Source organism: Hylaeus volcanicus, chromosome 8 (assembly GCF_026283585.1).
Source record: "Hylaeus volcanicus isolate JK05 chromosome 8, UHH_iyHylVolc1.0_haploid, whole genome shotgun sequence".
Lineage (NCBI taxonomy): Eukaryota > Metazoa > Arthropoda > Insecta > Hymenoptera > Colletidae > Hylaeus > Hylaeus volcanicus.
Window position 1 is genome coordinate 1,699,688 of NC_071983.1, and position 24,243 is coordinate 1,723,930.

General features: G+C 45.9%; 1 protein-coding gene across 2 annotated transcripts in view; it reads left to right on the forward strand.

Moving 5' to 3' along the window:
* LOC128881030 (carboxypeptidase N subunit 2-like) overlaps nucleotides 1-22,614 on the forward strand; it is a 28,637-nt gene extending 6,023 nt beyond the window's left edge. Inside the window, exon 2 of one of the 2 annotated variants that reach the window (XM_054131674.1) lies at nucleotides 18,796-22,614. In XM_054131674.1, the coding sequence (XP_053987649.1) occupies nucleotides 18,823-20,679 (1,857 nt within the window). In that variant the 5' untranslated portion in view covers nucleotides 18,796-18,822 and the 3' untranslated portion in view covers nucleotides 20,680-22,614. Of the gene's footprint in view, nucleotides 1-18,790 lie in introns of both variants that reach the window. The other variant, XM_054131673.1, reaches the window with a different exon arrangement.
* Nucleotides 22,615-24,243: the final 1,629 nt, after the last annotated feature.

The window sequence follows — 24,243 nt, forward strand, 5'->3', positions numbered from 1 at the left end:
ATAGAAAATATTCTATTCCTCGGCCCCTTAATAGTTATCACAATCTTGATCCATTATTCGTTGGATGAACGTTACGGTTTGAATTAAAAATGAAACGTACGTATTGTATATCGGATAAATTAATTTAGTAGCTTGTATCGGACCTGTCGATAATGGTTCAGTGTGCGTGACATGTGGTTGCTGAAACTGAACATAATGTCGAAGGCAAATACGGATTATTAAATGGCGAGTAATAGCCACCTGTGATCGGAATGAAATAACATGTGGCATGGTGGCGGCTGATCAGGTGCGGACAAGAAATTAAGGACAATCATTCCATTACGTTTCAACTCTACCGTCTCTCCAGAAATCATTTGTTATATTACAGGTAACCAGCGTTACAATAGAATGAAACACAAGGCTAACTACGGAACAAAAAATTAAATATAATTAACAGCATTGCAGCCACGCGATTAACTTTAACTCGCAAAAGCTTTCCACTCGGAATTCTTATCCGCACCCCGATCACAGCCAGTGCCATGCGACGCGTTGTTTAAATATGAATCGCGGAGTCGGCTCGTAAACCAAGTGCGAGGGAGAGAAAACACTCGAATGGACGATGTTTTCATTGAGAAACGTCACGCGAAAGAGAGTGAATTATTGTTCCCCGAGCAGCGAAAGAGGCCACAAAGGTCGACGTAAGTAGTAACCGGGGTCCACCTGGCGCGAGCCTCTTGTTGCATCCTCGGTGGAAAAGCATTTGCTTGTGGCTATTGATGCCTTCGCCTCGGCTCTCGAGCCGGGGAGATTGTATTCTTGCGAGCGGTCGAATTAAGCGGTCGTAGGGCGCGAAGCACGGCGGAAAAGCCGAGGGCTATAAATACAAGACATAGGGGAGGAGGGTAGGTGAAACGGTAGGTGGAGAGACAGTGTCCTCGGCACAATGCGTGCCGCACCAATCCTATTTTCAGAGATACACATCTCTCCCTCCGTTCGAACAGGAGAAAAAGCTGGGGACAGAAACGTGGAACGGCGAGAAACAGAGAGGAACGTAGAAATGGAGGATGGATAGGGGCCTAACCGCTTTATCCCCGCGTCGAATCGTTTCTTCGAGGTGGCTGCAGCTGTCTCGTCGCTTCTTTAAAGTCCATCCTTTCTGACTCCACGATACGATCCAGGGATGTGGAGATGGACGAAATTCTTATCTGGCTAACAATTTCGAACAACGAAGGATAGGGGATGAACGATTGTTTCGTCTTGGTACTCGTTAGCCCTCTAGAGTTTCGATTCATCGGTGTATATCAATGACATTGGAATTTTTTCCGGAAACCAAACACAGCTTGGAAGGTTAAATGTATCCTAGCTTTGGTTTTTATCCGTTATCCAATAAAATGTTGCCCATCTGGTCGACGATGTCTAAATCGTCGCGAGAAGCCTGCAACCTTGGAAGAAACTAACACAAGCGCACCGTTTCGTGGTTTCCACTTCAGAAGCGTATTTTTGTCGACCCGAAAGATTCTCGAAACAAGCTGAAAATGATCGTCACGTTCGTACGGGCGCACGAATCGAGGATTAGAGGAACAGAAGTTTGTTTCGGGGATACAGCCACTCGTGGAAGTATCTCCTTTGAAAATGGTTCGTTCAAGAAGAAATTTAAAGATAGATTACACGTGATTCGAAACTGTCTTCAAACCAGCATGCATTGAAAATTTTGCTTGTATTATAATAACTGACGAACGCCAATAATTTTTTGCTAACCAAGGAAACAGCAGATTCGGAATCGTCAAAGCGGAAACACGATCCTCTTCCTATTTGCTAATTCCGGATGTTCCTCTTGGCCTGTTATCATCGGTCTAATTGAGAACAATACTCGACCGAGTTAATTGTTCCATGTTGTGGTAACAGCTCATAGTACACGAGGCCCCCTCCCATTTCGCCAAATGCAAATAACACGATCTTCTTACGACGATGGATGGCTTTCGGAGTACTTAAGGGTGGCTTGTTTTTGCCAAGTCCGGGATTTTTCGCGTTTATTGCAAACCACGTAACTCTCGAACAAATCGAAATAACTACTTCAAGTGCATGGTTCACCCAAAGAAACTTCCTCGAAGGTGGGTAGGAAAAGTTGAGATTAACGCGAGGCTTCCTGGTAAGTTTGAGAGACACTGCTCCACAGAATTCACGCTACATATCGGTGAAAAGATTCATTATCGAGAAGGGACTCGACGACGAACGACTTCATAACTGAAATTATTTCCACATCGAAGTCGTGGGTGAAGTGTCGCGGTGTAACAGATTTCACTGTTTCGCCAGTCTGCGCCCGTGTAGTCTGCCCATTCACGCGTTCGCGCACACCGGCGCACGCCCTCGCACGTGTGAACGCGCGCGCGAGCCTCGATAAGGGAAGATTTATCGGCGAACTTGGCGTATAAAACGTTCACATACGTTAACTGTTACGGCAGTTCGCAGCCACTTTTCGCGACGGTGTCCTGCGATTCGAGTTTCCCAGAAGGGTGGAACAGAGGGGAGGGGGCGGCGGTGGGGGAGGGAGATGGTTCGGTGAACTTGTACCTTGCACTTCAACTTTATGCACGACACTTTGAAGGGCGGATATCGTGTTTGCCTTTGTTACCAACTTTGTTTGCCGACTGGGCTTTGTTTACAGCCCCCTAGGTGGTAGGTTCGCGGTTCAGGTAGCCCACTCAAGGAAGATTTCTTTTGTCTCGAACAACTGCACCATTAATTGACTCAGACCACGCCGAACCTGAAGCCCCCGACGTGGTTTCGGAGAACAATGCGATTACTTACCACACGACGAACAACAATCGTGGAAACGGACAAAGGGGATCGGAAAGAATCCCACGGGAACGTACATCGTAATAGCTAATGAAACTGCTTCAGCCGCCTGACGTGCGCGTTGATGTTTTTATTAATCGCCTGGCTCGGAATTGTTCCACGCCTGGAGATTCTTTGGGACGGTGTAACATGAACATAAAGTGCGATAACTTTGGCTGATTTAACGGTGGAGTTTGAAATTTATAAACACACCTTAAACACCATTATATGACTCACCTTATCAGCTGTAGACAATATTTTAATGTAATATACATCGTATAACAAAAAGTTCACGTTTGCGCCATGGGGCAAACCACGTAAAATATAAATATATTTTTTACAATGCAACATACGCATGGTATTCCTGAAGAAGAAAAACGTGAAAGCGATAACAAGCTTCGCGAATTGAATGTTCGCGAAAGATCGATATAGTTCTGTAAAGAATACACCGTGGCACTCGTTCCCCTCGAAGCCATAAATTCACATTTAACGCGATAGTAAAGACCCGCGCCGGTAAAAACACAGTGGCGGGATATTCCGGCTTTAGACTGTAAAAAATTAAGACGCATCGTTGCGTCGCGCGATAAGAGCAAAACGGAGGTTTCGTCGCGCAGACGCAACGCTGACTATAACCGAACCGATAACAATGGACGTTGAAATCGCGCGAATCGCGAAAGACGCTAATTATTTCGATAACTATCAGCGATATCTAATTCCGCGGGTAACAAGGTTTCAAACGTGTACACGTTAACACATTAAAATGGAAGAAACGATGCGTTTAATCTCCGGTTTCCCGTAACCGCAAGCTGATCGAACTAGAGAGAGACGGGGGAGAGGTGGCCGCAAAATACACCTGTAATTGGATCCACTACATCCTGAGTGACAGACGGGGAGGTGTTCACTGTTTCGCGTGGAACAGGTAAAAAGAGCTGAAAGGAAGACAGGAAGTTCTCGAAAGACGGGAAACAAAGTGCAGGGGAACCAGAAGGGGTCTGCGGGGTGGAAAGTTTGTCGTTACGCCTCGAGAGAGGATGAAACCTCCCCCTCCTCTCGAAGATTCCTAACGCTTCGAGGCTCGAAACTTCTCTAACCGCGCGCCGATGATTAAAGCCGTCCAGTTGAACGTGTTTAATGAACGCATAAATCAAGCCCTCCGCGCGAACCTTCCTATATTTTATCGTCGATAAAACATAGGAGAAACCGGCCCGGTTCTTATTCCACGCACGGAAAAATCGCGGTAATTAACGTACGAGTCGTAAAATAAATCATCCGATGTAAAATTAGGGGCCGTTAAAGCCACGGCGTTCGCGCGACGATACAGACAAGACCGAGTGGACCCCCTGATAAAATCCCAGCGTTTCGAAACGAGAGATTACGTGACCAGGTCAAAAGGGGGCATGGCGATTGAGGATAAAGCCACTGGATACGAGTAGTATGTAAGTGTTCGATCGAACCTGAAGCATTTACGGTAGGAGGACGAGATGGACAATGGTTTTACGTTATATCCTCAATGTTCATTGGTAATTAATTCTGTCTAATAGTGCATGGTTCCCTATGTCCAGCATCCTAAGCTGAATGATTTTTAGTTAATACTCTCGAACCGGAACAAAAAAGACATAAAATAACCGTTTATTCAAGACTAGTAAATTGGCTTCCTCCTTTTCCTTTTTCCACTTTTACCAAATTGCCTCCCGTACAAAACTTTAGCGTCCCTTTTCGCGCAAAAAAGTCTGCGCCCACAACGTGCGCGCGCGCTCACAATCAGTTTAGCCTAAAGCCTTCCATTTGCGACGATACGGGAAAAATCAGTGGACGAGCAGGTCCGATAAATCCCTTGTCCGACTACGCCGTTGTCCAATGGGCAAAAAGGGGATCCACGGGATGGCGGTCGCGGGTCGTTAATGCAATGTTAATTAGCCACCTAGCGCAGGCGATTCGAAGCGTGTTACGCTAATTATATCGCGACACACGTTTTTCATTTTCATCCACGGTCTCGTAAACCCGTTCGCGATCAGGTCTCCCGATCGAAACGCTCGCTAAATAATTCAACAAGCGTAATTCCAACGGGGCGCGTGGCCCCGTGACAAAGGGCGAAAAATCACGGAACGGTGTCGCGAGTCGTCGTTGATTTTTCTTGTTTTCTTTTTCCCTCCACTAGCTCTCTTTCTCTCATTTTTTTACCCCAGTCGTTGGAGAGCTGAAATATCGATTGCGTGCGTCTTGAGCCGCGTGCGACGAAACGAAGCACCGGGATTATCGGTGAGCGTCGCGCGGAACGAGAAACGCATGATTTCCACCGCGACGCTCGGGCGTCGTTCGATATAGGAAATGGTATAGCATTGTTGAAACTCGGTTCGGCGTTGGGAAGAGTCGCGAGGATATGTTTGCTGGGAGATAGAATAGTATTCGTGGTACGTTCGTTCTGGGAGTGACCTCTCATAAGAATAAAGCAAGATGTTGACAATTTTTGAGATTTTATTATGTTTGAACATCGGCGAGATTAACAGGAAAATTTTGCTTTAAATAAGCGTCCGAAGTTCTAAAAACAATAATCATTTTTCGTCCATAGAGTTCAAATGTAATCTTCCATGGAGGTTTTCACCTAAAATTTTCAAGTTAACCCACAACATAGAGTGGACCACCCAAAGCCCTTCGAACCTATGGAATTCTAGACATCGATCGTTAAAATCGATGAGATAGGTAAGCGAGTAAGGGCCACCCCGTAGTCTAGCAGAGTCCCGCAATACTCAAGCTAGCTGATTAACGGTTATCTTCGATCTTAGAAAGATTAGGATTAGTCGCTAGAACATAAATCAGCGTTCCAACGCATGATTGGGAATGACGCGAAAATGTAGAAAGATAGAAAGCGTCACGATCGCGTTACCATGCAAACGAATTTACGGGCGCGACCGCTTTTCGGTCTGAGAGCAACAGGATGCCGCGTGCTGGTGGTCGTAAATATTCCTTCTACCCGATAAAACAGTTCCTTCGCAGCCCGTGGCGCGATTAATATTCATTAGAAAAGAAGAAGTGAGAAAAAAAGAAAAATATGGGAAATAAAGGTAGGCGGAGGTAGCTGAAGGAGTTCTCGCTGAAAGGGGCACTCGCTCGGGGACGCCAGAAATGATATCGCGGAATGAAAAGCAAAGGGTGTGACCGTGCGACCATCGCGAGGACGGACGAACGGGGAACGCACGGACTGGGGTATCTTTAATATCTTTAATCCACACCCCTGCGCGGGAACGCGGAACGTAGGTATGCGTGCAGCGAGCACCCCCTGAGAGCCACCGCCGTTAGACCAGGGGTAGTTCTCTGCTCTGTGTTTGAGCTACGCAGGCGCGGTTTATCGACTGCCGCATATATATAGAGCCGGCGAGAAAAGCGTTTCGTTTCGTTTCGTTTCGTTTCGTTTCGTTTCATTTCGTCTCGATTCGTTTCGTTTCGTTTCGCAGTAACCCGAACAATTTCTCTCCTCGCAGTCGCCCTCTTCTCTCTTTGTTCGTTCGCCGTTCGTCTCGGCTCCGGATATTTGTCCGGATTGCAATTGCAGAGGGCTTTTTCCCACTCGTTTCCCTTCCTTGATCTCTCTTTCTCTCTTGTGTCTCTCGCGAGAGAGCCATGCTACTCCGCATTTGCTTCACGGCTTTCTCCGTTGGTCCTTCTGGTCGCGTCTCTTTGCTTCCTCGGTAACGCGTTTTCCACTCCTTCCACCCAGCCGTCGCCTCCGATCTCCTCGTAAAGCAATATTTTACTCGGGCGGACGCGGGTCCGGGATCCATCCGCCGACCCTCCCCCAGTCCCCGTGTACAGCATCCACGCCAAGATCGTTTCGAGATGCTCGATGACCGATCGAGTGGCATCCCCTTCCGGAAATGCGAACCGGACAGGAGCACCGACCCGACTTGGCTCCGCGTACCGCGGATAAAGGCGGTAACGCATCGCCTTCCTGAACTCGGGAAACCCCCGTACTAACATCCTCTCTATGCCTCGTCCCCGAGCTTAGATCTCTAATGCTGATTAATACCGACATTTTCAAGCTTAGACAATTTTTATAACCATTGTAAATTATTCTCTTTATTCCACCACCACCAAAAAAAAAAAAAGGAATCAAACCCATAAAAAAATGGAGTAATACCTCCTTAATGCAGTACACTCCTCAATTTTATTATTTCAGACAATTTGAATTACACTGGCCTTTTTGAAATCGGCGCATTAGCTGAGATTGGATTCGTCAATGCGCCATAAAATTTCAGTTCGATTTCCATTCTCCTACGAAATGGTTGACGACAATACGAATTTAATGTAGCTGATGTACGTGACACGAAATGTAGGAAAACGCGAAATAATGGATAAAATTGCTTTTCACTCTGTTTTAAAACGTGACGTTCAATTTGCTAAATTTAATACGCCACGGGCGAGGGGATTAAATAATTCGTCGGAATTTGAAGAGTTGTTAAAAGCTTGTGCTGTTTCAAATCCAATAAAGCAGTTCGCTGTGGAAACGCGTGAACACACAACTCGATGATTTCTTTGGTATGGTTTTTTCAGTCGTCAATAGTTTTATGAAATCGAACTATCTTTTTTCCATCAGAATGCAACAATTTACCCCGCATCGGCGATGTTACTTTTAATAACACTGTAAACTGAATCGTTAATGCTCATTCCAAATATTTGCTCTACTGTCTCACGCTGTAAAAAAGTCTGAAAACAATTTTGGTTACTTTTTGAAGTCTCCGTAACACCGCCCAATACCTTTGACAGTCAAATCGAGGGGAGAAAATTCCTCCCCCTTCGTTTCGAAAACATTTGAAAGTGAAATTTCGCTCGAGTCTCTAATGATCTCGATTGCAAACGAAGGGTTCATTTCGGTGGCCAATTTTGCACTTAATAATATCAGTCTGCGTGTCAATCAACCTCTTGCTAATTTAAATTCTCCAGAGGTTATACGTGTCATTTCAATCGTGATGTATCGTAATATTTTTCTGTTGATTTGTGACAGACGCTACACTGTACGCTAACAATGACTATAACCACTAGACGCTACTCGATAAATAATAAATCAAGACTAAGAAAAAAAAGTATTCTCTTACATCTTTAACCTGGTTCTTTATAACTCCCCCAGAGTTTATTAGAATATCTCTACCAGTTTCTCCCCCAAAAATTCGCGATGATCATTCGTATCTACAGTTGTTACGCCGTCCTCCCAAGTTGCCCGTTGGCGTCCCAAGACCCCTTTTCTAGCACGAAGCTAGCTTCCCGCTGATATCGCGCGTCGGATTCCAGGCCACCGTCGTGTCTTTCCTTTCATTTGCATAATTTTCTGGCAGCCAACGAGCTCCTCGAACTAGACGTCGGCTTTTCGCGTCGAGTCTAAACAACGTTCCCCCGGCCTCTGTTCCTACCCGTAGCCTGTTGATCGTTTTATGAAAATTTCATGACGCGTCCCGGCGGCCATCGTCGTCCCGCGAGTGTAATGCCCCCTTCCGCGTATAATATTCGATCGTGGCGTCCATTATCGGACGCCGACGGCGGTCGTCGGGGCTGCGTGCCGCGCGAGCGATCGCGCACTTTCGATTATATCGATACCCGGGGATAAACGACGCCGGGGAACATCTGTCCTCCGGCGAAAGAAATTCCAGGGTTCCCCGTGACGGGAAATATTGGCCACCTCCCGTGCCTGAACGAAAATTAATACCCTCTCGGCTCGTTAACGCTTGCCGCGCAACGGGCGCCTGGCTGAGCTAGGGAGCCGCATCGTGGTCCTCGAGTGGCGCAGTGTGACGTTGCATTGTGTGTGTACAGTGCAACATATTCGCTCCTTTGTTGGTTTGATACGAATTTGTGCCATTTGTGGGTTGTTCGTTGCTGCGACGACAGTTAGAGAACAGTGGTGGCTAAGTTTCCTTGCGATGAGGGCGGTTCGCACCTCTTTTTAATGCATAAATTAGTTACAGTGAGAGGATGTCGGGATGGATGTAGATTAACACGAATCTCTACTAAAAATGTATACATTACAATGAATATTTTTTTTGTTTTGTACGTGTTGTACTGAGTTTATATATTCTTGTTTGCTAAAAGGTTCCACGTCGGTGCCGAGGAACATAATGGCCTAATAGAGAAATTCTAAGTCCGAGAGGCTTCGAGTTCTGTTCTAATATTTTTTCTCAACTAGTATTTTATTAGCGCGTTCGTATAACTACGCCCCTAGCCTCTACCTTTCCCTTAATTAGAAAAACTTTGCCAACACCTGGCGTGTTCCTAACAGCCGTTAAATCCGAAGGCGTTCCTCGGTCGTCGTATCTTCGAAAGCGTAACGAGGCATCTGGGATTATCGAGCCGGCCAGCTGCGTTCGGAAATGTAAATGCGTGGTATTTATTTTTTTCTCCCTTTTCTGTCCGGCTCGTCTCGAGCGGAAAGATCCCTTTCGAACAGGTGGTAGGCCGAGTATAACCAACAGGTAGGAATCCGGGTCTGACGGTACGGGTCAAGAAATGCATAAATTAAGGCTAGGGGGCGTGCGTTAAAGGGTCCAGTTCTCCCCGCTACGAACCTGTAATTTATTCTCAGCTACGAGCCTCTGTCGTTGGACGGGGCTAAGGACTATTCATTAAGACGAACCCGCGTTAAATTAAAGCGGACCACTCGCTCGACGAACTTACCGATCTCGCCGCGTTTTAATATGCTGATCGAGTTAGCAGTTTTCCCGCCCTCGCCGCGATCAGCATAACACCACGGATGTGGTCGTGTTGCGCAGGGACCGAGCCGTGTACTCTGAAAGTACCTTCCGATCAGGCTGGCCGAAAAGGTGGCAATTGAATTAACTAGGCAAAAATCCGAAGTACCAGAGTTTATTCGTGCACCACGCACCAATCCTCAAATCTTCAAGGTCTGGACGCAACGAGTGCACAACAATCATGATTGAATTTCTAATAATTAACAAGCTCCGAATCTCGTCTCTGCCAAAGTACATATAAATTCCCGTGTGACGTATACACGAGTCTACTCGTACAGGGGTCTGTGTGAGTAAATATGTATGCACCTATGAATGCATAGCGAACCAACATGGACTTGACCAAACATCCAGTGACCCGCGATATAACCGCTCAGATTTAAACCCACGAAATACCTAGGCCTACATACGTTTTGCAATCTATCACAGAAATTTCAATTTTTACCTCCATTAAGAATTAACCCCGAATAAAGTGGATTTGCATATTTTGAGGCGTTTCTTTCGCGATACAGTGGTCGTTTGTCAGCGCACCGATACAGAAACTTTTTAATCACGAAACGAGGGAGGAGGGGGGGGGGGGAGAACTAACTGAATTAGCATTGCAATGCGACGATTTGTTCAGCGCGGGTTCGCGGTTGCGTTGCGAACAACTCCATCTCCTGTTTCGTTCGAAACGTCCACGGATATTAACGTTTAATCTGTTAATATTAGCTTGCTTCAAAAGTTTCGCAGCTCGCAACCCAGCTGTTTTATCAGGGAATATTTATGTAAATGAATAATCTTATCTTTTAACAATCACATTTCGTTGATCGTTAGAAGTAACGAGACGATACGTTACGATACTACTTAATACTACTTACTTACTAATAAAACGAAAGGAACTTGTAGGAAAACCTAATATTTAATTAATGAAACCTAATACACCCGCGAGATCTGAGGTAATTGCCGATGCAGAAGCGTTTATAATTCAGCGTTATTTCGTATCGCGTACCAACGGGGTTGGTGTATATTCGTTCATTTTTTCAAACATCTGAGCGAAACATCTGGGTAATGCGAGACTTGGGAAGTATTTTCAATTCGGTATAGGCGCGCCTCCGCTTCTCGTTTCGCGTTGATTCGCACGAATCCGAGCGTAATGCGCGCCGGAACCGCAAAGCTGACGATACCACGTGGAAAAATAAACCGTAAAAGCGCCGGGATAAAATTTTGGCGAGAATGCAACGAGGGGGTGAAGTTCGAAAATTCGCGAGTCGGTTTAGTGCGCTGAATTACGGGCGTAGTTTCGGAGCAATTTCGTTGGACACTGGTTTATTCATTGTTGATATTATAGCCGAACGAGGAATTGACGATAAAATCTATGGCTCCATTACCACTGGACTTTTCTGAATCAATTACGGTTGTTTAGGAAAAGTGTTCGTTTTTTATTAGAAAGAGTTACTTTACTTTATTAGAAGAGTACATTAAAGAGGCTTAACGAGGCATTTGATGAACTGAAACAACGTAAACGTATGTCTATCAAAGAAAATCTAAATTAAATAATAGGTTTCACGTGTTCCAAGTAAATTCTTCATTAGAAATATATACGCGTGTAAAGTGTATATTTGAAACAAAAATTGATGACCATTTCCTTCGCGTCACGCGTGGCCCCCGCGACCATTAATTTGCGAAAGACAACGTAACGAGTTTGCCAGCCATTCAACCGTGTAAATGAATTTCACATGCGGAGTGTAAAATTGTACACGGTCGCGCAAGACTTTTTCCCTCATCCAGCAACCTAGTTTGAAGTTAGCCTCCACTTAATGACTTTTCTTTTGATGCAGCAAGAAAGTGGAGCGAGATGAGGATTATCACCCTCGTTCCGTCAAAAATTGCGCTTAATGACTTTTACCTCCGCAATAAAACCAGCACGTGCGAAACCTGGAACGTCTGGGCTCTCATTGGCTCGTTTAGAGCGCATTGAATGGCGTTTGAAGCGATCCTAAATTGGAGACTTGGCACAAATTAAGAGATCTAAGCAGGAAAATTAGAGTTCCGTGGTCAACGGCGCTGCTCGTTTCGTCGAACGCTCGAAACGCGGCCGTGTGCCTACCTTGCATCTTCCTAATTTGGTGAATCGCTTTATTCGCTAAAATTTTCGTACGTTGAACCGAAGGAAATCTTTGTGGAAACACGAGAAAATGAAATTTGGAAAACACGCAGGAGAGGGAAAAATTTAACAGATTTAGAACGAGGTTTAAAAGTAACTCTTGACAAATTTAAAAGACTGTTACTTTCTACATTTATGACACTGGTTATATTAGGAACGACAGCCCTAAGGCGAGGTTGTATCGCTTCGAATGCCATGCATTACTGATGCATCCTTGTACGTATCATGCATAATAGTGTTGCGTTCTCTATTAAATCGTAGGTCGCATTGACTTTATTTGCGATAAGCCAGAACTCTAGTCACAAATCAGGATTCATTTATCCTTAACCCTTTGCACTCGAAACCATTTTGTTGCAGAATGTGCTTAAAAGGAATCACGTTGTATTAAATAATGTAGCATAATAAACGTATAATTTATTGTAATGCTACTTCGATTTATTTGTTCGTGCCACTTGCATGGAAACCTCGAAGGAAGTGTACGCCTTTGATAAATGTCGTGCTCGAGAGAATTAATTTTATCCGATCTCTACCAAAGTTCTCTGAACTTGCAACGTCTCCTCATAGGAGACATCCGAGTGCAAAGGGTTAACAACCACACTTCTTCTTTCCAAAATTCATTCATTCAGATTTCGTTCCCTTCCTCTCGTATCCACAGAAATATAAAAAAAAGCGATCCCAGAATCAATTTCTCGATCATAGCTGCCAGGTTTGTCGTAAGAACAAAGTTCGATATCTGTTCCGGGGTGAACGCGGGTAGCTCGTAGCCATCGCTGAGGGTTGTAGCTCGACCGCTCCGTGGTTAGCCAAGTCTGGTATGAGTTTGGCTCATCTTCAGTTCAGTTTTGGAGCCACCGAGGCTGGAACGAGATGAGTTGGAAACGGAAAAGGGGGATCCTGTAAATTGAATGACTTGGCCTGTTATATGTTACCCGCGGCTTCTTTGCTTTATACCCCTCTCGAAATTGGGCGAACCGCGTAGATTCCATTATAGACAAGAAGTCAGCGCGGCCTAGCCAGCTCGTTCGATGCCATTTCCGCATGTATTATGCATGCCCAGACAAATTTCGTCATCCGTGCCAGATAAGAAAACGCCGCCGTTTATTATTTATTTTCCCTTTATCGGTAAACGGGAAATCCCGGATCGACGAACTTCCGTCGTGGGACGGAATAATTTAAAACAAGCGAACGAAACGTGTCGAGGAGACGGCCAATCGTGGAACGGCGTGAAACGAGCTTCTATAATGCTCTTGGTCTATTTATGGCGAAGACATGATCGAGACACTTTTTACACTCCGCTCGAGATACGTTGGGGGATACGCATACTCATGGTTCATTTTTCAGAAAAATTTCTTTTTGAAAATTAAAACTGGAGGGGTGTAACTTTTCGGTACTAAGATGTGCATAGTTTAATGTAATATCGAAATAAGGATAAATCATAGAGTAATAGGAAAACTAAAGGTTTGCTACGTGACATTAGACACACACACGCATCTAACATAAATGTCGTCCTACTGCTAACGCTATTTCCGTAAACACATTTGGAAGATTGCGCGCCCCGTAGCAAGAGTGGTAGGCTAATCGAATAAAAGGAGCAAACGCAATAAACAACCTTCCATGATCCCCGTGAAAAACCATGTAATTCGGCTCTAATTTTGCGGAAGCGGCCAACACAAATATTTTCTCCCCCCTCTCGGTCTGGCTAATACAGCCCTCCGCCCTTATCGTTCTCCGCTCGTAGACAAGTGTTGTTTATCAGGCTGATGTCACTTATAGAGATGGCCAGAAAGCCCGAATTTCGAGGTAATCACGCTCCCCTTGATCCCTAGCTCGAGGAGATCGTTCCACCCTCTTCTCCACGACTTTCGTCTTCCTAGGGGCGAGCGTTCCACTGTTCCGCTACCGAAAATCCGCTGTCTGGTTCAGGCCTAACCATCCAAGAAGGAAGGGAGCCGAAAAAGGAAGCGACCGATTTCACGAAGAAAATAACGCCTGGCTTTATATCCGGGGATATTACATGCTACGGATGCCTAACTGTCGTGGCGCGCGAATGGCATTCTTCGTATAAAAATCAAAGAACTTTCCAACGATGGGAGGCGATCGGGAAATTCTCGAGGGGGGTCGTGGGCGAATGTTTCTGGACCGAGGGAAAAATGTGGAGAAGCAGGTCAAGAAATTGACGTAGCGAATTTAATTGAGATTTTCTCAAGAATTAGTAAGATTCAGGGGAATTTACTAAGCAGCTCGAAATGTATGAATCACGATTATTATAGGGCAGGTAAATTTGTTCATTCGCTGTAGAGAACGCGACAGTTTTCGTAAAACTGTTCGATTTCTCGCTGATTTTCCAGATATGAAAATCTCTTGACTTCTTCCTCTCTTATTCTGGAAACACTTACCTGCCGTGAAAATTTAATTAAATCTCGCCTCGAGGACGTAAAACTTAAACATAAAGTTTCATTGAAACTCATCCAGCCACTTACACGCAGCCGTGCTAAGTAGTCATTTTAACGAACCGAAAAGTGGGCCAATGGGATTTTTCTATTCAGAGACAGCAAACAGTACCGACTCACAAATTTTTCCTTCATTACGCCGATCTTCAAAAACGTAAAAAATATTTTTCCAAAGCCCTACCTACCTCTATCAAACCTTACACTTAAGCATCGAATACTCTGCAAATTATATACCTCACTTGTACAAACGATTTAGTCCGAAGGAATCCTAGCCTGTTCCAATCGAAACGCACCCCTTGCACCCTTCGCTGTCCAAACATCGTACAAGGGGGAAGACAAAGATAGAACTAGGCTATTTCTCAGAAGAAAATAACTTTGGGCCGCGTGCAGGGATATTACACGCCGCGGATGTCAACGTCCGCCTGTATATTTTTTTGCGGGGTCTCTGGGAGAGGGCAGAGAGGTTGAGGACATATAGCTCTGTCAGATAGCGGAATGCTGTAAATCTGTGCATTATACATGACAGCGAGATCAGCGCCATTCGTTATTCCCGGGGCCGGAGAGAGGAGAGGAAAAAAAAAGAGAAAGGGGGACGTGAAAAATTACTGGCACGGCCAGCACTTACCGAAACGAGGCTTTCGGGGAACATCCAAGCCGCGGAACACTTGCCAGGAGACTAGTTACGGAATTGAAATTATCGGCGGTCGCCCTCGATGACGTTACGTTTCACGTTAATCCTACATCGCTGGCGAACCGTTACAGCCCTCTCGAAACGTAATTCTTCATGAGAGGGCGCGAACATGGCGGATCACGGGAGTGGTTGGGTCCTTTAAACCCTTTACATTTCGATTTTTTTCATTTCGTGTAGAAATCAAACCTGTGCCTCTACTCGTCATTTTGTTCCGAGTTTGAACTGAATCTGTATACATGTAACCCTCGACCTGATGACCATTACAATTTATCTATATATTCGAAGAAATTTTGTTTAATTTTATTCTTCCAAAGGATTAGAGTAATAATGGTACGAATTTATGCGCAAAACGCTGGAGTCCGGCATCGCTCGCATTGCCAGCATTAAAAAGGAGACAAGAGGAGCTCTCAGCCTGAGGAAATAGGCTGACGATGAATTTTTTGAAATGACGGAGAGACGCTGATTAAACCTAGGTTGAAATAAAATCCAATAATAGGCTTTCTTCCTCTCTGAAATTTTTAAATCATTTTTTTTTTCTCTAAACGACATTTTTCAGAACGAGAATATTTCGAAAATTCCACTTGAAACTCAGGCATGCCATAGAAAAAGTCTTTACCTATAGCGTGTACCATCAAGGTCCCAGCATTTTCAATATTTCCATTTTTTAATTATCTTACAAAATAGCAAGAAAGCCGAGAAACTGCCTGAAGTAGTAGAAACAACAAAGTATTATCATAAAAAACTCCATTAAATTTTTCAACCAATTTTCATTTATAACATGATTATTTTTTCCGGGAGGAAAAAAAATGATAAAGCCCATTTTAATCCTTTAGTATACTGAAATTATGAGGAGCTTCGATAATTACAGTTTAATAATTCCAGAGATAAAACGCGGCATATACATCGGGTAAGTCAGGAGATAAAATGATAATACCGCCATTATTGTGTAACGATATTAATAATACTGTAATTAAACGTTATCGCGGTAATTTTACGGTATATTCCGTACGTATTAAATTATTCGCATGTGAAATTCACTCGTCTTCCGTTCTTATTGGACGCCGTTTTTCTCTCTCGCGTTTATGCAAGCTACGATTGTTGCTCCTAACCTCGAAAAAACGAACGCGGCGAGCGTAATCCCGTTTCTTTACTCTTGTAAATAAAAGAAACAGCTCCCGGATGGTGTATCACGTGTCTGGAAAAAAAAATCGATTCTCGGTGTCATTTTCTCGCTTTAAGGCGGGGGTCAGGATATTCATAGAACTCCTTTAATAGATTCCATTCGAACAACTAAAATGGCACCTTGAAAAAGAAAATGTTTACATCATTTCAACGCGATCAAGATGAATAAAAGTTCTTGAAAATAAAACTTCCCGATTGAATGGAATTTACAAACGGTGGAAATAATAATTCGCGTAACCGTATGTCTGTTTCGTTGGTAATAAAACAAATTCCGAATTCACGGCATTTTGTATCGCAACGATTGTCGAGTAATCGAAGAACGAATCGAATCAATGAATCGAATCACTCTGCAGTGATTTATTACGCGAGTGGATGTAGAAACGGTACTTGCAATACACCGTAATACGCTTTTATCAAGTTATAGAAAAAGTCATCTGTTCTTTTCTCAATATTTTCCACGGTACAATAAAATAAAATAAACTATTATTCTTACGACCCCTGTCCCATCAGTATGCATAGCTATGCAGATATAGTCCTCGATTAGACAGCCCATTTAAACTCTCTCACTCCAAAGGGCCGAACCTTCCCTTATTACGAACCCCTTTACATTTCGCGCAAACCGTTGTGCACGCCCCCGCAAGCGCCATCCCTTGTTCGAAAACACCCGTCATGCGAGTGGTAGCAGCACGATTAATAAAGGCTCGTTAAAGGAAAAACTCGACGAATCAATTAACCGACTCCATCAATTTTATCCCGCCCCTTATTTTCCACGGGCGCTAAACGTGTTCGAGGAAGTTTTCCAGGTCTGCAATCGGCGCGCCGTTTCCTGAGCGGAGATAATAAAAACGATGGGGCGAATAAAGTTTTTATCGGCTTGTTAATTTTCGAGCCGGCTACGAGCCGAGCCGCACGCGATTCGCTTTTCAAACTATTCCGCGTTATCATTGTTCCTTTCGCGCCCGCGGGGGCTAATGTTATTTATTCAGGGAGGACGTTGGAAAAAAGTTGACACACTGCAGCATCGCCGCTGGCTGGATACGCTACACCGACCGAAGAAAGTACGAGAAAATTACACCAACGAACGTGTCATACTCGAAGCGATCCAGTTGCATTGTTATCTTGGGAATGAGAAGAGATCTGCTTGAGAAATTTCTTCCAGATGTTTCGAACGAGGGGGGCGGTGCTGGAAACGTGATAAATGAGTCGTTCGCTGCAACAAATGGATTAACTCGACTTTTTGAAAAATCTCGAATTTAAGCGTCAATGCACTTGGTATAGTCGTAACTTTTTATAATTATAACAACTTGAATTTCCGAATCAAAACACTCAAGTATAAACCTCCTGAAAGAGAGTAACGAATTCCCCGAGCTCCGACGTCTGTATCTAAAAAAACCCACCCTTTACCACCGAAGATTGCACTTAATAAACACGAGGAAAGTTTCGCGAGGAGAAACAGGATTATAATTTTAATCTTCGTCGAGGAGCGTTTGATTCGAGAGCGTTCGAATACTTTCGCCGGGCACCGTATTCTCCTTCCAACCCCGACGGACGGAAGGGGGGTTGCAGCGGAAAATCCGAACGGGCGAATTGAACGTGCAGGTGTCCGTAAATAAACTTGCATCGAGTTTGTGCAGCAAACCGGCGAACGTAAAGGGTAGTTACGCTTCTCGCCGGGTTGCCCGCTTACAAAGGTTCTTTTGCGACCCAGGGATTTTTATTTCGACGAACTCTGCTTTCCACGTGCGGGATAGTCAGTGGCGTGTTCGGGTTTCCGCGCCTTCGGGGGTTATATCGTTTACATAATTACACCGGCTCTGGCCGCTAAGCCGTGGAGAAGCTCCCGTTCCAGGGCCACGTATAGCTACGCAATAATGAAAGGAGAAAAGGTTATTTTAAGTCGACTTACATGGCCGCCATTAAAGGTTATAGGTTTTCTATTCGATATTAAAGTGGCCCGATCGTTTGGTAGACAACGTTAAGGTGGTTCGGGGGTGCCAGGGGTTCTTTGGAGTTAACAGACCGCGGTTGAAACATAAGCACCGTCGGAGGGAAACGTCTTTATCTCCCTGGAAAAAGGGTATAGAGAGCAATGGCTGCGGGGGGTTGAGTGGCCGTCGTAACTTGAAACTTCGCGAAGTTTGGGTTGACTCGTACGGGGTGGGGTGGCTTCCTGGCATTGGACCAATGACATGTTGTTCGATGCATTCCGTACGAGGAGTACGTCGTGCGTACTCATGGACTGTTTCCAATAGTCACGAACGCCATTCACTCGTCTCGTGCTCGACGCGGTGAACGAACTTCGCTGGTTAGGTATTTAGCGAGGTATAATAATTCGTTCTGAATCGCGTCTCCTCGAGGGAAATGTTGAAGCGAAATGTTGCGAGAAGCGTGCGACGGAATTTACGATTCTGGTCGTTTGGAATAAATACAGGGGTGAAAGCGTTTCGAAAGTTTCGACCCTACCTGTAGGACCTCCCCTGTTTGTTAATATAAATAGTCGAGGACACGGCGAGCCCTAAAAACCAATTTTCAAACCGGAATGTGTGTCGAGATAATCAGGGTATCGACTATTCTATTTTGGTGTTTATTCGTGACTAACAGTAGGATAAATTCTATTTATAATGTACTTACATCGACTGTTGCGCGGATTATTTATGTATCCTTGTAGTACACGTGAATTATTTAGCAAGATGCTATTAAGATACCACGTAACGGTATAACTATATTAGCTGGAGGCCCAAATGCTTGTATTATAAGTTATGTTATTTTGTTCCAGGGTAGTTCCAGTGGAGGAGGAGTTCATATGGAATGGCATCACGTGGCCCCACGGCGACGACGCTGCCAGTCGCGATAGCGATGGCCGTCGCGATGTCAGTGATGGCGAACGGTCTCTGTCCGACGCAATGTCGCTGCGACGACGACACCTTGAGCGCATCCTGCGCTTACGCGGGCCTGGAGGTCGTTCCGATCCAATTGAATCCGGAAATCAAGCACCTGGATCTGTCCAACAACCGTGTCGGGAACATTCACCTCTCGTTTGGGTTCTACGGTAACCTGGAGACCCTCGATCTCACCTCGAACGCCATCCACACGTTGGGCTCGGACAACTTCGTCTTCCAGAAGAACCTGGTCGCCCTGAACGTGAGCGACAACGCGGTCAGAGCGTTGGCGAAGAACGCGCTTCAAGGTATGGACATTTTGAAGGAGCTGAACCTGGCCAGCAACAACATCTCCGACATGGACGAGCAAGCGTTCAAGAGCACCAGCGAGCTAGAAGTCCTGAATCTCAGCGACAACCCAATCACCAGTTTGCCCGAGGGCCTGCTGAGGAATCTGCACAAGATTCGCACCCTCGTTCTGAACAGAAACTCGCTGCTCGAGATCCCGACGGACAATTTGGCACTGGCACCCAGTCTGGAGAACGTAGACCTGTCCGACAATCTGATCCAGGAGCTGGACAGGGACTCGTTGCCCTCGTTGCCGTCGTTAGTCTCGCTGGATCTCGCGAACAACGTTATCAGGAACATCGCTGACGACGCGTTCGACCGTCTGCCGGGCCTGTTGCGTCTGGACCTATCGGGAAACAATCTGACGTCCGTGCCCACGTCTTCGCTGGCCAGGCTGAACGTTCTGTCGCACCTGGTGCTCAGTCGTAACCCCCTGGGCAGCCTCGAACCGGTCGGATTTAGGAATCTCTTCGAACTGAGGAGCCTCGAGTTGAACGACTGCACGATCGTGAGCGTTCACGCGAGGGCGTTCGCCGACAACGTGAATCTCGAGCGAATCTCGTTGGACGGGAATCGGGGGCTGAAGGAGCTACCCGCTAGGGTTCTTTACAGTGCCAGATATCTGAAATGGGTGTCCCTGCGTCGGTGTAGCCTCTCCACCCTGCAACCCACGCAGTTCCCCGTGGACGGGCTGTCCGCTCTACGAGTCGGCGGCAATCCCCTCGTCTGCAATTGCTCCGTGCATTGGCTGTGGAACGTTATCAGGGCGGAGGAACGACGGAACGAGTCGAGGCTCGAACTGGATACCCGCGATATCATCTGCAGCGACGAGGAGTTCGCTGGGAAAGCGTTGATCGCCCTATCGGAGGGCTCGCTACGTTGCCGTCTGAGTCCTCTCTATCTGTCGTTGTCGGCCGCCGGCTGTCTGGCCGCGACGGCGACCATTCTGGCGCTGATAGCGCATCTCACGAGGACGAAGAGGAAGAAACGGATGGCGTACGCCGCCCCTAATCGCCCCGAGTTCCTGGTTTACGTCGGCAGAAACAACGACGAGATGGACAAGAACGCGGAGTCGTACAGCAGACGTTTGCTGGCAAGGAGCGAGGACACCCCCTACGACACGCCGCGCGGCAAGATCGGCCAGCCGAGTCCACCTCAGTCCCAGGACACGAACATCTACGAGACCCCCAAGTACAACCGCGTCTCTAGACGAGACGGAGAACAGCCGTATCGCGGCCAAACGGAAGAGGGTGTGTACGCGGTGGCGGACGTGACCGATCTCCGCGACGAGCCACCGGAAGTGATGTCCCTCTATCGCATGCAGAGTCCCGCTGCGCCCAGATCCAACGGACACCGGCTGGACTACGGTTACGACTACGATTACGATTACGATTACGAACCGCCGCTTCCCGAGAAGCCGCACGTCGTGTTTGTCTGAACGCCTTTGGGGACCTGTTACGTTCCGTCGTTGCGCGAATCGAGTCTCGAGTCTCTGGAGCAGTGGTTCTTATTATTTTCGAACTCTTGGCAGAGTTACGAAGTGGCCAGTCTTTCTGGATGAGGTTACACAGGATAAACTTAATTATCGTCGAGAGGATTCAATTTGCCGATTCGAGTGAGCTGTTGGAAGGGTGGAACGAATAGAATTTACTTCTAGAGTGGGTTATGTCTCGTTCTAGGTTCGCTCGGCGACCGTACTTCGAAGCGGTGCCGTACGCGTGATCCGTAGAATTTGTTGTATTTTTCATTATACCTTTGAGAGTAGTAATATCGGTGAATCGACAAGATTTCGTGCCAGAGATGAGCCCAAACTCGACCTCGTTCGTACTGAAATGGCGTATCTGCCATCGTGGTCTGCAAACTAGGTCGTTTACGCCCACTCCAAGCTTTTATTTTTATGTTCTAAGCTTAAAAAAAAAGTATATGTAGAAAAAATTGGGATTACATTTTGAAGTTTCCAGAACATCATCCGATAGTTGTGAAAGTGGAATTAGGACGGGGAAGGGTTTTCCGCCCATCTTCGTTTCGCAGGAACTTGAGAGCAAAAGTTAGCTCAGATTTTCCATGACCCAGTTCGCACACAGAGGATTAAATAATTCAATAATAAATTGCTAGTGAATTATAACTCCAAGGAAGAGGAACAAGTTGGTTCGAAAGGAGCATCAGCTGAAACGTAAACATGTATTAAAATTCTTCTTAAAGTTTCTTTGTTCTAGACTAAAATTAACTGATGCTTTGTTTGGGAACAGACTTTTGTTAGTTAAGAATCACTGCTCTGCAGGGGTGCTCGAGCCATTCGCGTCGCTGAAAGTTTCGTGTCGTCGACAAGTTGCCACCCGTAGTTTGGAAACGTTTCTTCGAATTCCTTCGATTACCGAGGGAAGCGCGGGCAATCGTCGCTATCGCGGGGACAGGAGGATTTAATATAACCCGATCTCTTCTGACTGATTGCCAGAGATCAACCGCGATACGGTAAATCCATCCTTCGCCCGAAAGTATCGATTCTGTCATCCGTGAGGAGGTCTGCGAGCCGTGCGTTTCATCGCAGGGAGTGAAAGGACTGAGTCGAAAAGTGGCCATTTTTAGTAGTCGTTGGAGAAGATAAATTCGTATGTGACGTGTACCATGGAGAATCACGAAACAATTGTTTAACGTGTGATGGGAAAATTGAGATAAACTTACTCGATGTTTCGAGTGCTGTAGCGAGTGCAACTCACCCTTAAGTGGCACGTGTGTACTTACGAATAGATTATTGCTTTAGGTTTAGTTAGGTTTAGCTACTTTTTTGTTCTTAAGTTACTTAAGTACAAAGTATGATTTCTACTTAAGTACAAGTTATGAAGACCTGCATAGATAAGAAAGAAACGAGGTATCAATTGACGACAAAAATGATTGAAACTTCCTGTTGAAGACAGAAAGAAGACAGACTTGCCCTTAATTAACGGATGATGAGCCATCGGGTGTATGTCCTCATTTATCCCATTTTTGGATCCTCGCATCTCAAAAACAAATTCATAATTCACGAACCACGATCAGACCTATGAAATTTCCTCTCGTAGATAAGAATCAGGTTTATTACAATTATCCCATCGCGCATGAATTGAACAACTGCCTCTAATTGTTCGGGTACAAGTGCCTGTTACCCAAAAAATAGCTATTTTCACGACGAGTGCCAACGATGGCCCTCCACTGCCCTTCGCATCGATCACCGCGATCGAATCGACCGATGCGATAACGCGAGGATCGTTCACGCCGTGGTCTACCGGGTGTACGAGTCGAAAATGAAATGTCTTCCGAGATAGTTGCGCCAACCCGTAGAAGCAGAATGCATTTTCACTGGGCGAACGCAATCTGACTTGGAATGTAAATTGGTACGGGGGTGGGGGGGGGGGTGCACAGGCGTGCTCGTTGTAGTTGGGCACGGTGTCGAGGGGGGCGGGGGGTGGCAGGGGGGACGTATTTATTTTCACGGATTGCGTCGGATTCCGTTGGTTCAGTGCAAATGCTGCGCGCTGTGTTTCTCGAGGCGGGCGTTCATTTCGCATTTAAACGTAGTGACAAATCAAATCAAAGCGGCGTCTCGTTAGTCCGTTTAAACCCTTCTAGACTAACATCCCTCGAGATTACTCTCTGTCTTTTTCTCTTCTCCGTCTTCACTGCCCTTCTAGCTCCGCCTTTTCAGGCATCCGTCTCTGTCGTTCTCCTTTTCCATTCTCTGGTTCAGCGAAGCCTGGCGTCAGCCCGACGAGCAGCGATGGGATCACGCTTCGATATCCACTCGCGAATTCGAGTCGAGTAATCCAAGCTCGTTTCGAGGGTTCGAGTACTTCTCGTAAAAGAATAACGTTGCTTTTGTTTCCTGAAGTGCAGCTGCCGCGTGAACAGAGGGCGACAAACTCCGACCCCTTGGGGTTGACCGGTAGCATTCCGCGAAACCCTTTTGTCTTCGTACACGCCCGTTTCAAAATTTGCAGTTCACGTGGGTGACAATTTTCCTCTACCCCCTACTTACATACCTGCGCAATGATGGTTTCAGCGTTAGATTGTGGCACGACCTAAGAGCGGAGTACGTGACATTCTTCTCGCGTGCCAACAGTACCCACTCGAGCATCGGAAGCATCTGCTTCTCGAAATACTTACGGAGCATTCGAATACCAGCTGATCGGGATTCGAAGCTGCTCGATCCCATCGCTAGCGACGAGGCTTTCGCGTAACGGAGCCGGCTACCTCAAGCAAAGGATTAACGAGAAGCGAGTTTAAAGGAATAGAAGAAGAAGAAGCAATCGCGTTAACGCGTTCCTCTGCGCTTAGGCGTGCATTTCAGGGAGCAAAAAGACACGCGTTAGAGTTCGTAAGCTGGAAGACGGTCCCCGTATTCCTTTCATCGCCGATCGATCGGAGAGGACCGTTCTACAGTCGTCTTGTTAATTGAAGCAATAATAGACGCGACCTTTACCAGTAGACACACTACAACACCGAGTATATTTAGAGACGAAATTACACGTTTATATAGACCTAAGGGTATATATATATATATATAGACATAAATAATATGCAGGGTGCGTTGCAACGTGTAGAACCCACTTCAGAAATGGATCGAGGGTAGAAAGACGATGGATAAAGATCTTAAAGCGCGTATTCTGTTCGTCCTTGTATCCGAGTGTAGCCATCTTCGTGCTTCTTACGTGTAGCTGCTCGGCTTTAATAGAAGTGCTTGAAACGGTTGAGAACAAGACCAAACAAGACACGCGTCCAATTTCTTCCATTGTTCTTCTGCCTTCTTGATCCACCACCGTGGTGAGTCCCACGCGTCGCGATGCGCAATGTACACACATATATATATATATATATTTATTTATTAATTTATGATGTTAAGTTTGGAAAGATGTTATGTTTTGAATACGAAAGAAAAAGAATATACTTGAGTGCATCTCACGAAGAAAGTGCGTACGTCTCCCTCGCGAAACGATCGCTACACGCCATTTTATGGTCGCGATGCCCG